The sequence below is a fragment of the Pseudopipra pipra genome, chromosome 3 (assembly GCF_036250125.1).
Source record: "Pseudopipra pipra isolate bDixPip1 chromosome 3, bDixPip1.hap1, whole genome shotgun sequence".
Lineage (NCBI taxonomy): Eukaryota > Metazoa > Chordata > Aves > Passeriformes > Pipridae > Pseudopipra > Pseudopipra pipra.
The window spans coordinates 19,201,947-19,215,990 of record NC_087551.1 but is presented as its reverse complement, the minus strand read 5'-3'; the positions used below and the strand labels follow the sequence as shown (position 1 = coordinate 19,215,990).

Sequence of the window (14,044 nt, the reverse complement as noted above, 5' to 3'; positions counted from 1 at the left end):
AGCCTGCACTTTTCCTGTGGCACTGCTTCTAATAAAAGCCCGGATATCAGAAGAAACGCATCCACTGCCGGCGCTTTGCCGAGCCGGACGCTCAGCCCTTTATTTTCCGCGCTGTGACCGCCCTCCTTCTTTCAGCGAAGGTCGCGGCCCCGCTGCCCCCTCAGCGCGGGGCCGGTGCCAGCCCCAGCCCCGTCGCGCCAGGCGGGGCCGGGGGCGGCCGCAGGGGGCGGTGCGGGGCCACTCCGGGGCCGCTCCGGGGCCGCTCCGCCCACGGCCCTTTCGGTGGCGGCGGGGCCGCGGCGAGGCCCAGTCGCCATGAGCGGCCTGCGGGGCTCCCTGGGGCCGGCCCGGCCGGGCTGGGTGTGGGGGGCGGCGGCGCTGCTGGCGCTGGGCGCCCTGCTCGGAGCCTGGCGCTGGGCCGGGCGGCGCCGCCGCCGCCGCCTGCAGCGGGTCGGGACGGTGCTGAGGCTCTTCGTGTACCCGGTGAAGTCGTGCAAGGGGGTGTCGGTGCGGCGGGCGCAGGTGACGCCCATGGGGCTGCGCAGCGGGGACATGCGGGACAGGTACCGCGGGACGGGCGCGGGGTTCCCTGTTTGTCGGGTGCTTTCCTCGGGACCTGGGGAGAGGCACCTGCTGCTCCGCGGGTGCTGCCGTGCCCACCATTAACGCCGTCGGACGCGTTTCTGTCCCCCGGCCCGCCGCAGGTTCTGGATGGTGATCACGGAGGACGGACACATGGTCACGGCTCGCCAGGAGCCGCGGCTCGTCCTCGTTTCTGTCGGCTGTGACGACGGGCACTTGACCTTCGAGGCCCCAGACATGGAGAAGCTGTGCTTGCCTGTGAATGTCCCCAGGAAAAACCCCGTCCACAACTGCAGGTACTGAAAAAGGTATTTTTGGCCCCCTCCCCTCTCTCTAAATACAGTCTTTCTCATATACTTTGCTTTTCAAGATTGTGTGAGGCTTTGCATTTTCTAATGCAGAAATTGGAGGGTGAAAGTTGGCTGCTTTTGCATCTTTTCTGTGGGGGTGTGTCTCCCCATCTGGATAATGGAGAGAGACTTCAGACTGGGGCCTGTACTGACAAGATAAGGGGTAGTGGTGTTGAAATAAAAGAGAGTAGATTTAGATTAGATAAAAGGAAGATGTTTTTTGCAGTGAGGCTAGTGAGGCACTGGAACAAGTTGTCCAGAGAAAATGTGGCTGCCCCATCCCTTGTAGTATTCAAGCCCAGGCTGGATGTGGCTCTGAGCAACCTGGTCTAGTGGGAGTTGTCCTTGCCCATGTCAAGGAGGTTGTCCTAGGTGATCCAAACTGTTCTGTGATTCTGTGAAATTCTCTCCCGTGTGTTACACAGGAGGCCAGGATCGATTTGGTTTTAATCTGCTAAACACTAGTAAAAACAAATCTTAGGAAATGATGACACAGTATCAAAGACCATGCATTATACATTAGCCAAATGAACTGTGAACTTTCATCTTCATAGAGTGTTATGTTTCCTCATTTGTTTTTACTTCTAGTGTTTTCACTTTTGCTTGGGTGAGCAGTTGCATCTCAGAGCCTCAGTCATGCCCTTTGGTATTTCTTGATCACAGCTAAAATCTGCATCAGCATTTTTGGATGCACGCTGGCCATTCAGAGCTGGTGAGATGTCGGAGTTTAGATTCCCTCACCCCTGTCTGTAGGCATTTAATTGAGGTGCCTCTTTTAAAAACTTGGTTGCCCAAGGCTCACCCTGTGGTCACAGGAAAGACAGGCATCCCTGGAGACCAAGGCATTCCCTGTAGTTGCTACCTCAAAGGAGTTTCAGGTGGATGGGTTACAAAGAGTGATTTAGCTGTGTGCTTAGAGTTTTGTTGTATGATTCCAAGCCTAATTGTTTTATCTGTGTATTGAAATCCATGCTGGAAAACTACCAGGGGGAGCTGGAAAATCTTTTCTCTGCTACAATGTCAATTAATATGTAAGAGTATTTAATAACTGTAAATGGTGTTACAAAGATACTGGTCAGTGTTTGTCCTTTGGATGGCGGAGATGGTTAATGCACCAGCTGCTATAATTAAAACTAAAAGTGCTGACAAGGAGCTGCACTTGCTTGCTTTTAGCATAAATCTGTTGCTGTGGAAACCCTTGATCAGCAAAGCTCAGTATCTCTGTTTATACAAGGCAGGAGCAAGTTACAAATGGTAGAGAAATGGAACAGTCTTTTAAAAAGGTATGTACATTGCCTGTATGTGCCAATGATGCATGCACTACAAAACCATGCAGTTTTCAAGGTGTTATTTTTCTAAACTTTGTTGTGCTGTTAGAAAAGTATTAAATAGCCTAATAGATTTCAGTAATTAAAAATTATCTTGGATTTTCCAATTTCAGAGCTTGGTGATTTGTTCTTCTGATTTTTTTTCTTCTTTCTTTGCCTTAATAAACCTGCACTCTCTGCCTTTAAAACTGCTAGAATTTAAGGATCCAAATGATCAAAAGTTAAATGCATGTAAACGGACTTTAAGAATTACGAAGTTGTCTGGCATTGTAGGTGGTGTCATAGGATGTGAAATTAGCAACACCCATAGTTGGAACATTGCCTTGTACTTCTCAGGAAGGATCCTAAGTGTTTGTATGACTCTTGCTGTGCTTAAATAATTTGCCATTTGTCAGCTCAAGGCTGACTCTTTCCGATCCATCTGTAAGAACGAGGTTTGGGAGTAATACTGTGTTCAGAGAAATGAAGATTTGGGTTTTGCTCCCAGATTCTTTCCTTCCAGCATGTGAGTGTGAGTAGCTATCTTGCTGCACAGTGTACTCTGCTGGCCCTGCACAGACTTGTGTGTATTCCACCTCTGGGCCAGCACGATGCCTTCACATGGGTGCTGGCTCGTGCCCCATGGTTTGGAGCCAAGGCAGTGCAATAGTGCCCCTAGTTGCATAGGGCTGTGCAGATGCCAGTCTTGAAATCTACTAACTCCAGTTGCAAATTTCATGTGGATAATTAAAATCCTGTCTTTGGGAGAGTCAAATGCAAGACTGAAGCCAGTGCATAGGCACATCTTCTGTTTGTGCAAATGTTAGAGGGTTTCTATAGCACTCTGGTTAACAAACCTTGTGCTCTTCATTTGTGCCCAATGTCTCTAACACTTCAGTTGCATGATCCATTCCTATGGGACCCCTAAACCACTGAGTGCTTAGGATAGATCTGCTTTGTGACTGGAAAACAGTAGTGTTGGAAGCTGTAAGATCCTCATGTCTGTTGACCTGCCAGTCAGAAGGCACACAGGGACTCCGGAATGGAGGGAAGAGAAAGATTGCTGTCTGAGGCAATGGCATTTAATCCCAGCCTGTGTTGCGGAGTAGATACAGGAATCCCAGCAAATGGAGCAGGGATATTGCTGCTGGCACCCTAATGGTTCATCTCTCCCCCGATGAGTAGAGGAGGGCTCCTAGGGGCTAACTCTGGATTAACTGTGTGGGCATCTCTGTGCTTTAAGCTGTCCAGGGTATGATAGCTGAGGTATAGGAAACTGCAGTGTGTTTGGGTCAAAATGGCTACTGTGAAGAATGTAACAAAACTATTAATGACTGTTGTTGAAGTTTATTGAAAGGTTGAGTTGAGGTCTGCCTTTTCTTGCCAGGAAAGTGTTCCTTGTGTAAACTTGTTTGTATTCTGGTGCCATTGGCCTTTTGTGCACCATGGACTTTGTTTCCATTATAAATTTTTAACCTCTCATAAGGTACTGATCTATTTTATATGTGAAGTTTTAGCTTAAGTTTTGCTCAACTCTAGCTACATTTTAACAGCACTAAAATCTGAAAGAAAGTTTCCATCACAATTAGGGACACTTACAATAAATAACACTTGTACGTCAGTTACGGCAACTAATCATGTCCTTTCAAACTATTGTTTATTTTCTAAGTTAATTACCTTTCAGTTGATTTCTTGGTAGAAATCCTTTGGTGTTGCAGTCACATGGAAATGCAAGAGTAGGCCTGGCATATAGGTGGGTTTGTTACTGGTCATTGATGTGACAGTCAGCTCTGGGCACCTTAAGGCTATTTCAAGGCTTGTTTCACCAGCTGGTATTGTCCAGCCATGTCCATGTTACTTAGCTTTCCAAAACATGGTGGCCACAAGGAGATTGAACAGTGGGATTGATCCTTGTGGCAGATTTTGAAACCAACCTCCAGCTTGTAATAATTCAGGGGATTTGTTTTCTGTATATTGCTACTACTATTAAAACATGTTGTTTGCCTTCTAATAATAAGCATCATTGAGCCTTCGTCTTTCCAGCTAACTTGCTGATGTGTTGTTACTCTTCAGGGTGTTTGGACAGGATATCCAAGGCAGGGACTGTGGTGATGAAGTGGCTCAGTGGATCACCACTTTCCTGAAATCACAGCCCTATCGACTGGTGCACTTTGAGCCCTCCATGGTGCCAAGAAAGTCAAAGGAAAAAATAAACCTTTTCCGAAACACTGATGAGGTGAATAAATGTTCTTTTTCTCAGAAGTACTTCCTTTTAACCACTTCCCACCCACCCAGCAAAACTTGCCTGTTCCACCATTGCTGATTGAGCCCAGTTTAGCAAGGTGTGTGATCATGTACTTGAACCATGTGAGTATTCTCCTTTTCTATGGTGAGGTGACTTGCTTAAATTTTACTTCTAAGCTGTTGACCATTTGCAGCTTAAGAGTCTGAAACACATATTTGAAGAGGAACCTTTTGCGTTTCAATGAATAAAAAAAAGTTACATTTTTAAAGATGTTTCCATGGTGTAATCTATGTTGCATAGAAAGCCTCCATTCCCTTGTTAGGTCTGAGAGTGTACTGATGCAAGTTGTTACTTCGTATTTTGTTTAAAGGAATGATAATTAACCCAGGGCCTTATAGCTGTGGGCCTAGGAGTTAAAATCCAAAGAAGGTTACAGAAGTTTCATCTCTTTCTGTGGGAAGAGGCTCAAAGGTGTGATATTAGAGAAATTTAATGCAGGTATGGGAAAGAAGTGTTGTGCTCAGATATCCTCATGTCATTTGAGTCACTGATGCCCTTCTTTTTGTTTGAACAACTCTCTCAAGTGAAGGTGGTTTGAACTGTCCCTGATGAGTGTAAGATTTTTAAACAAATTGAAATTGTGAGTACCTTGTCTTACTGATGTTATTATTTGTATGGCATCAGTGTCTTGCTTGTTGTTGCACAAAGAGGAGAAGGTATATTCAATTACGGATTTATAGATATGCTTTTATTGTGTAAAGGCACTGAGATCAATACAGAAGACTAGGTTTCAGCAAAAGGGATGTGAGATTAGGAGGGGTGACATGCAGGAATCCTAGCATGGAAAAAAGGCAGAATTTTTTGTATAATTATTTTAGCAGTTGTCATATGATGGTTGAAAGGCATGTACAAGGATAGGAGGAAGAATAATATAAAAGAAAGACAGGAGTGCTATACACTAGAATTCTTGCCAAAAATTATCTTTTTTTTTTTTTTTTAATTTTTTTTTTTTATTTTGTTTTGTTTTCCTGTGGAAGTCCACTTTTAGGATTTTTGTGAGTTTTTTTGAATAATTTTCTTTGGCCTTGTTTGCTAATATGGCAGCCCTTCCTGTCAAGCAAATTTAGACTGACAAATGGACAGTTGTAATTGAGTATTGCTGTTCTGGGTGTGGAACTCCCTCCTGAGGTTGTGATGAGGCAGATTCATTAGTTAGAAAAATCCAGTTAGTTCATTATAGTCAACTGGATCAGTTCACCAGGTCTATAAATGTCTTGAGTATCTTTCATAACTCACCATAACATGTTTTACTGAAATGCTTGATTCTGTCTGTAACACCTGGAATAAGCATCTGGGACACGCATATGGTATTACTTTGTAAGGAGTTGTGGTAGCTTATATAATTTTGGTTTAATTCTGTAGGGAGAAGTTTAATTTTACAATTTGAGCAAATGAAACTCACCACGGTTACTGAAATAGGAAAGAGCATGTTGTTTCCCTTGTTAACCTAATTCCAGGAAAATGAAAACCTGAATGGAGCAGCCTAACAGGCTAATATGTGGCCACTGGTTCCAACACACCTGTCCTTTTGCTATTCCAAAACTTTTCTCCTGTGCTTTTACAGCAACCTTAGGATTTGTTTTTATTTGTTTGTGTAGGTTGCCTATCCTGACTGCAGCCCAGTCTTGCTCCTCTCTGAAGCTTCAATGGATGATTTAAATACAAGGCTGGAAAAGAAAGCTAAGATACAGAACTTCAGGCCAAATATTCTTGTGGCAGATTGCAGCGCTTTTGAGGAGGTAAAATTACTGTCTTAAATGTCTTTTGAAGACTTGGTTATGTTTCTTTGTAGCTCAGTTTCCTTGTATGGTGGTGCTCTGAAGGTGAAGAAAGCTGCTATTCTGTGACTTTTACAACTGAATTCCAGAGAGATAAAACTTTGCTCACATCAGTGCACATGAAACATTGAGGGAGGAGGCAGGTCTGGGAACTATTGTTTAGCTTAGCAAAGGATAAAATAAATGTGTTTAAATGACAGGCTTGCCACTGAGAGTTCATCTTTAGGTGTAAAGTAGGCAAAGCTCTGCATACTGTAATCGATCAATTAATGATACAAATGAACAATTTGTAAATTGTCAGTGTCGTATTTTTTAAATAGCCTTTGGCACAAGAGTAGAACTAACCCTTGCAATACTGCAGTCCATCACTACATCTCTGACAGTGTTCTGGTAGTTCAAAAAAACACTATTTAGGAAGGTATCAGGTGATGAAATGAACTGGTATTGGTGGCATTTATGTGTTTTTATGTCATGTTGCCATTTTTTAAAAAAATTTCCTCTGGATAGATCTGATAATTTCTCGAATCTAAAAAGTTCCTGAAGTGGGAATAGATCTGTCTTCCAAGAGGGATTGCAATAGGAAGCTTGTGTAGATGAGAAGCGAAAAGTTACTTCCACTGAAAATTTCCTTTCTGCAAAAATGGTGATTTGCCAGAGGCCACAGATCAGATTATCACTCACACAGTAAGAATAAACTTGGTTTAGGTTCAGTGCTTCAGAGAAGGGCACATTGCAGAATGAGATTCATTATTTGTGTATCGTTCTTTTCAGATATAATTATTAGTTGGTCCTGAATTGGGATAAATACCCTGAAATGGGATAAATGCGGTGACCATAAAGTTTTCATTAAAACAGTGCTTTAATATAACTGCATATTTTGAAGGTACAAGTAAAGGTGAGCATCTCAAATGATGCAGCTTTATGAATGATTGTGCTGCTCCTGGAAAAGTGATTGCATGTGGGCGTGTCTAACCTGTGCCCAATGTTTACCTTTCCTCAGGACACATGGGAGGATGTTCTTATTGGTGATGTGGAGATGAAAGGGACTGTGTGTTGTGGCAGGTAAATGTTTGAGACCTTTAGTTTATACAGATGCAAAGAGGTTTATGATAAGAAGCTGTTACTGATTTTGCACTGTGTGTCTTTGCAGGTGTATTTTAACAACTGTTAACCCAGACACTGGAGTCATAGACAGGAAGGAGCCTTTGGAGACATTGAAAAGGTGATAAAAATAACAGCGTTTCTTAGGTTGTGGGAGAGGATTTAGGCTAGGTCCCAACATGTTAGACTAGTATTTTAGAACTGATTTGAAGTGTGTGTGGGACAGAATCATGCAGTGTAAGGGTCTGTGTATATTGGATTCCAGTCTACTTTTTGCAGTATGCTAAGTAAATTCAAGTTCTCTCTTCCTTCTTGCAAACTTTACATTTCATATCTCTTCCATCTCTGCTAGGGTGAATGCTTGGGGTAGCAGGTATTTAAGATATTTAAAGATCTAACTTTGCTGCGTTGACTTTTATTTTCACAAAAATTTTTGTATGTGTATTAGACATAGATGCACGAATACAGACAAGCTTTTTTTTTCCTCCATTTGAACTGTTTGATTCTTGTAACTACAATATTTATTTAGTTTTTAGTCTAATATGGTGACCAAAACAGGGCTTCATTATTCATATCCTCTCTTTCATCACTGATATTTTGATGTTTAGGTTTTGCTATCACTGATTCTAAAGAAGGGCTTTCTCTCTGCAGTTACCGCCTTTGTGATCCATCCGAGCGACACATCCACAAAACCAGCCCTCTCTTTGGGAAATACTTTGCTGTGGACAAAACTGGAACGATTCAAGTTGGAGACCCTGTGTACAAGATGATCTGGGAATGAAAGAGACTTTGATCAGAAGATGCTTTTTCACCTTTGTACACGAATTGTTTTCCCATGAACACAGTCACCAACATAACCTTTTCTTATTCCTTGCAATATGTTTAGTGCCATGTCCCTTTGTAAGGTGCAGGGGGTCTATGAGGCTATGAAATGCCAGTCATTTCAGATCATGTAATCTACTAGCATTCCTGTAGCAACCACATCTTTAGTTTTTCTGGAGGCTTTGAGAGAAGAAACTGATCCAAGACAGACTTCACAGCACTACTGTGAGCATCACACCTCCTAAAATTTCATGTCAACCTTAATATCAGAATCTGAAATTACGTGCAAGGGTTTGCATCATGTATTAGATACATTTAGTGCCTATAAAGAACCACAAAAACAGTCATGCCAAGCACAAAGTATGTTGGTCACAGAGCTGCCTTTACAAGTGAAGGAGTGGAAATGGCAGGACTCTGTCTTGGATTCCACCCTTCTTTGGTCCTAATCATCTTACCCATCTGTAGGAATCTGATAATTATATTTTCTACTGCATAAAACAAATAGAGGAGGAAAGTATTTGGATTATGGCAGTATTACCTTTTCTTTAATTGTTATGTGATTTTTTTCTTTTAAAAAGGAACTCCAAGATAAAAACCAACCATCTTTTAAATGCTTTTTACTTGTTTCCAAAGCTTGTTCCTTTGTTATGAATTACTAGATCTAGAGTGTTCCCCTAGCCAAAAGGAGGAATCTAATTAAGTGTGGAGAAGGGGAAATATGACCCAATTTGGTGTTTAGATTCTTTCTTTTCTGTTGTAAGTATGAATCTGAAATTTTAATGCATGTTCACAACTTAGACCTGAAAAATGAAGAGCCATTGGGCTTTGAACAAGTTCAAGTGGATGTGTGTGACAAGCCTGAAGCAGAAATATAGGGAAGGTATTATTTGTGAACTCAGAGTTGCTCTGAGTGTCATTTTTTTAGCAGAGTGCTGGGTAGAGGATTTAGTTTTCCTGGGACAGACAAGTGCCCCATTTGGACTGCACATTGCATATTTGTGTAGTGTTATGCCTCATGCAGCAAACAGTGAGATATGAGAGAAAAAGCATCTTTTGAAAACAAAGAATTCTGAGGGTCACTTTTAAAAAGCACGTGTTGAAGTTCTTAATGTTAGAAGCTGAAAACTTGTGGAATTCCTAATGGTATTATTAAGCACAGGCAGCCTGCTGGCCTGCCAAAGCAATTAGTTAAGTGTATGTCTCTTCGTTAAGTCAAAGAAGTGGAAGGAAAAAGAGCTGATTTTTTGCCTCTAGCAAAATGTATTTTTTTTCACTGTTGTTTTAGCAGCACATCAGCATTTACATAACAAATTGTGTGATATAGATTCTGTTGCCTCTTGTTAGGCTGTTGTCAATTGGGCTAATTTGGAAATGGGGCTGTCTTTGCAATGAGAAATAGCCATCTGCTTTCTTACTAAGAAGAGGCCTTAGATCTAACCCCCTGATTTACTCCTGTAAAGCCTCTTAGAAGAATATTTCTAGAATCCTAGAACAGGCATGCACCTGAGTACAACACATTTCACAAATGACACTTAAATCAGTTATGTCATCAAAGAGAGCTGTTTTGGGAAGTCAAGAGCATAACTTAGAACATTATGCTATAAATATCTTCATGTAACTGTTGAATTGCTGCAACTGTATGAATTGTATTTGATTTTGTTAAAACTATTTAGGAAATTGACTGAAAACATGTCAATCATAAACCACTGTTTTTAAATTGTGTACTTAAGAAGTTAGTTCTTTTTTTAACTCTGGAAGAAGAAAACAAAAGTATAAACTTTTGTTAAATCAAACTCTCATAAGGTGTAACATTTGTGAATCTTTCTTTCCTTTTCCTTTTTTCTCTCTTTTCTGTTTCCAGGTTCTCACATATAGTTAATACTGATTATTTGGTTTTTTTTAATCCTACCTCTAAGTTCAAGAATACATGCAGTTAACCACAGGATGTGCATAAGAGAACAGAACCATCAGATAAGTTGGTATCAGACTCACTTTTACAACCCTTATGGCAAAGAAGATGTTTACAGACTAACTCATTTTTTACAAACATATGAAAATAGGAAAAAATGGGTTTGAAAGTAGGAAAGTTTAGTGCACTGAAGTCAATGCAAGGTCATGCTTCCTATTTCATGTCTCGTAGGATAAAACCAAAACTTTTTTTTTACAGGACTTATTACACCAATAATTCTTGCAGAAGGCCATGTAAGAGAAAGACAGTCATTGCAGGCAGAAATTTCTGGGTTGCTTAAGATTTAAGGTGGGTGTGTTTTCAGCCAAATCTGCCTGACCCCCAAAAGCCCAAGAAAGATCATGCTTCTGCTTCTTAAGGAGGAGAACAGCCTTCCAAAGGCATCACTCTGCTGCTCTATAAGAAGTAAAGAGATTCCTGGTCCTTGCCTCTACAAATGGCAAAAGTTTCAAAAAGGGCTGCCACGGGGTGTTAATTTCTGGTCTATCCCAGCACCTTAAATTGCCTTTCCTCATTCAAGATCCATAAGAAATTCCCTGTGCTGGGTAGCTATGGGGCTGAGGTCTACACATACGAAGTCTTTGTTTCTTTTGGACAGAAGATTCTTAATGCAGGCATAAAGCCCACATGTGTATCAGTCTTTGGTTGAAAGAGAGGCAGCATTCATACTCAGAAGGGTTCATACTTCTAAATAATCTACGTTGTGTTAATGCTAACAATCTCAATTTAGAGAGTCACGGTTACTAGTTACTATTTTTGCATTTTACCTGTGTGGCTGCATGTTCTGAAGGCATTTCGGTGCAGACAGATTGAGAACGAGCCTTTAGTTACCAAGTAGCCTCAATTTCCAGTATTCAGCCATAGCCTGGCTTGAGGAATGCCACTCTCCTCGGTGGACCACAGCTCGTCACACTGGCTGCAGGAAATCACAGAATCAGAATGGGTAAAGTTGGAAAGGACCACAGTGGGTCATCTGGTCCAACCTGCCTGCTCAAGCAGAGTCTCCCAGAGCACATGGCACAGGATTGTGTCCAGATGTTTCTTGAATATCTCCAGTGAGACAGACTCCACAACCTCTCTGGGCAACATGTTTCAGTGCATGGTCACTTGCATAGTAAAGAAGTTATTGCTCATATTCAGGTGGAACTTCCTGTGTATCAGTTTCTGCCCATTGCCTCTTGTCCTATTGGTTGGTACCACCAAGAAAAGCCTGGCTCCATCCCCTTTTGGGGATACTTACTGCAAGTATCAGGAGTACTTTCGGGTACTTACTGTTAAAATAAACTTACAAGTAACTGTAGCCTGAGCTAAACAGCAGGTAGAGGTAGAGATTATCTTCCACCTGTGAAGACCAAAGACATGGAGTAGCTTGTGGTACATCACTGTGAAGAGTTTGGGTGGGAACCTCTAATTTTCTGGAACTATGTAAAGAAAAATTATCTCCCCTTTACCCCTGGACCATTATGCACAAAGCATCTAGCTGGCTGAAACTTCACTTTTCTCCAGGAGCAATATTGCAGAGAATTGTATCTTCTCTAGTGTACAAAATTGCTCTGACAGCTTATCACTGCTTGTTTAACAGCTGACTGTTCTCACTTTCTTTAGGCGCTAGATAATAAGCACAGTGAAACAATTATTGTGCTCCATTGATGCGCTAACCCTCACAGCCTCTGTTGAGTTCCAAAAACCAGCTTCATTCGCTCTTAATTGAGGTTTGTCTTCCAGAGCTTCTGAAGGATGATGATTCTTCAATCATAGCAGCCACAATTATATTCACTGAGTCATGGACAGTTATTTTCAACAGACCTACCTATAATGCTTTGGCATAAGTTAAAGGTGATGGCTGAATCTCTTCATTTTATCAAAATTTTGTGCATAGAAGTGTAGGACTGGAAAAAAACAAAACAAAACTGCTGGATCAGAGTGCAGTCTTCTCTAGCTGCAGAAAACAAAGCAATAGACATTAATTTCATGATTGGAGAATACCTCCTTCATCTCTCTCCACATACCAAGGGCCACAGGGCCAACTTCCTGTCAAGCTTTAAAAACTTTAAAATTTTGGTAAAAGATGAAAATCCACAGTGATAGTTGGACTACAAGAAGATCATAAGAGAGATCAAGAGTACCACCAGTGTCTTAGATACTTTCAAAGATAAAGACTGAACTACTTGAAAAATAATCTTCCACTGTGTTTACAGTTGTGGGGTTTGGTGGTCCATATTAATTCTCCATTCCTTGGGTTTATTTAAGGTAAAGCAGAATATCAATCTCTTTTCAGTTACCTCAAGAAACAGATAACATGAAGTTTCATTTCCCTCAGGTCTCCTTTAATTCTGTTTAATAGACCTAAAGCTGTCTAACAATGGTTGGCCATATCCTGGGCTGCATCATTTTTAGCAGAACTCTCTTCCAGCTCATGTTCATGAGCTCAAAAATGTAAGTCACAGACATCCTAACTGAGGATACAGGTTGCTCTGTAATTAATCCTGGAAGGGGCACCAGGAAGCCAAAGAGAATCCATCAATCTAAATTTAGTTGTTAAAAGTCTGGAAAAATACCTCATACTTTTAGAGTTCCACGAGAATTATCTGGTCAGCCCTGGAAGTAGTTTTAGGAAAAGGCTGAGTTTACTTGAAATGCAACTCACACTTGAATCCTTCAACAGCCACTTCAAAATAGAGAAGGCTCTTGGCACTGTGTCTGATGGAGCAGAAAGTCTGTGCTGAACCTCTCTTGTAGGCAACCCTGTGTGCTACTGCTCTCTACTTGTGGGAACTGCACTCTGTTGTGCAACCAAAACACCTGCCTAAGTGGTCAGCTGGATCCTCCTCATTGCAAGACTCTTCTCTGCTACATAGGGTGGCAGTGTTGGCTGTGCTCTCTGGGAGGACCTATTTTGGGAACAACCATGCTCCAGGAAGCCGCTGGGACTTACCGGCCCCTGGGAGGATGCCGAGAGCAGATAAAATTGAAACAGCTTGCAAGGAGTTCTGTGGCACTGCTGAGAACCTGGCTCAGATTATCACCTGGACTCAGCTTGGCCTTGTGGAATCTATCTTTGGAAGCAGTGGCGGCAGTGCTGGAGTCAGTGTTGTGCAGCTACGAAGGGTAAGCAACGTGTGTGTTTATTTTAAGATTGCCAACAAGAGCAAAGTCCATCTGACTTCTTTAGTTGGAACATGCAGCTGGACCCAAGGGAAGTCAGGCACTGCAGCAGACAATGGAAAGCTGCTAGAGGAAAAAAAAACCCAAAATGTTAGGGTGCTTTTCCACTTTTTTATTCTATTGGAATTATAGAATGGCTTGGGTTGGAAGGGACGTTAAAGATTACAGTTACAACCCCCCTGCCATGGGCAGCGACACCTTCACCAGGTGTCCAGGTTGCTCAGAGCTCCATCCAGCCTGGCCTTGAACACTTCCAGGGCTGCAGCACCCACAACTTCTTTGGGCAACTTGTGCCTCACTACCCTCACAGTCAGTGTTGTGCTTACCAACTGCAAACATGGATGGCATGGCTAGATAATCTTCTTGCCTGGGAGCAGAAGAGGTTAACCTGGGGAGTTTAGAGGTAGCAGTGTGTCTGAAGCCTTAGTTACATGGCTTGACTCCCTAATCCATTGCTGTTAAAACTTTTTTTGGTTAGTTTGTTTGCTTTTCAGCAGAAATTTTTCACTTTATTTACACAGGTATGTTAAAATATTATTTTGTTTAATTTAAAACAAACAAACCCAAAAATACTTCCCCTGGGAAAAAAAAAAAAAAAAAAAAAAAAAAAGAAACTCCAAACCCTAAAACTAAAAATCCCTGGTTTTTTTTCAGTTGCCTATTAT

At 41.8% G+C, this 14,044-nt stretch overlaps 1 protein-coding gene across 1 annotated transcript; it reads left to right on the top strand.

Annotated features, from left to right (window-relative positions):
* Positions 1–300: 300 nt before the first annotated feature.
* Positions 301–10,038, top strand: LOC135411039 (mitochondrial amidoxime reducing component 2-like). The gene is made up of 7 exons (XM_064648143.1): positions 301–563; positions 705–878; positions 4,313–4,475; positions 6,143–6,283; positions 7,323–7,384; positions 7,473–7,544; positions 8,075–10,038. Exons 1-7 carry the CDS (start codon positions 316–318, stop codon positions 8,202–8,204), a joined length of 990 nt encoding a protein of 329 aa, XP_064504213.1. The 5' UTR covers positions 301–315; the 3' UTR covers positions 8,205–10,038.
* The last annotated feature ends 4,006 nt before the right edge of the window (positions 10,039–14,044 follow it).

Excerpts from the sequence above, each read along its gene's own strand:
- LOC135411039 (XM_064648143.1), top strand. The coding sequence starts at position 316 with ATGAGCGGCCTGCGGGGCTCCCTGGGGCCGGCCCGGCCGGGCTGGGTG. Across the intron at positions 564-704 it reads AGCGGGGACATGCGGGACAG|GTTCTGGATGGTGATCACGG; the intron begins GTACCGCGGGAC and ends GGCCCGCCGCAG. Across the intron at positions 6,284-7,322 it reads ATTGCAGCGCTTTTGAGGAG|GACACATGGGAGGATGTTCT; the intron begins GTAAAATTACTG and ends ACCTTTCCTCAG.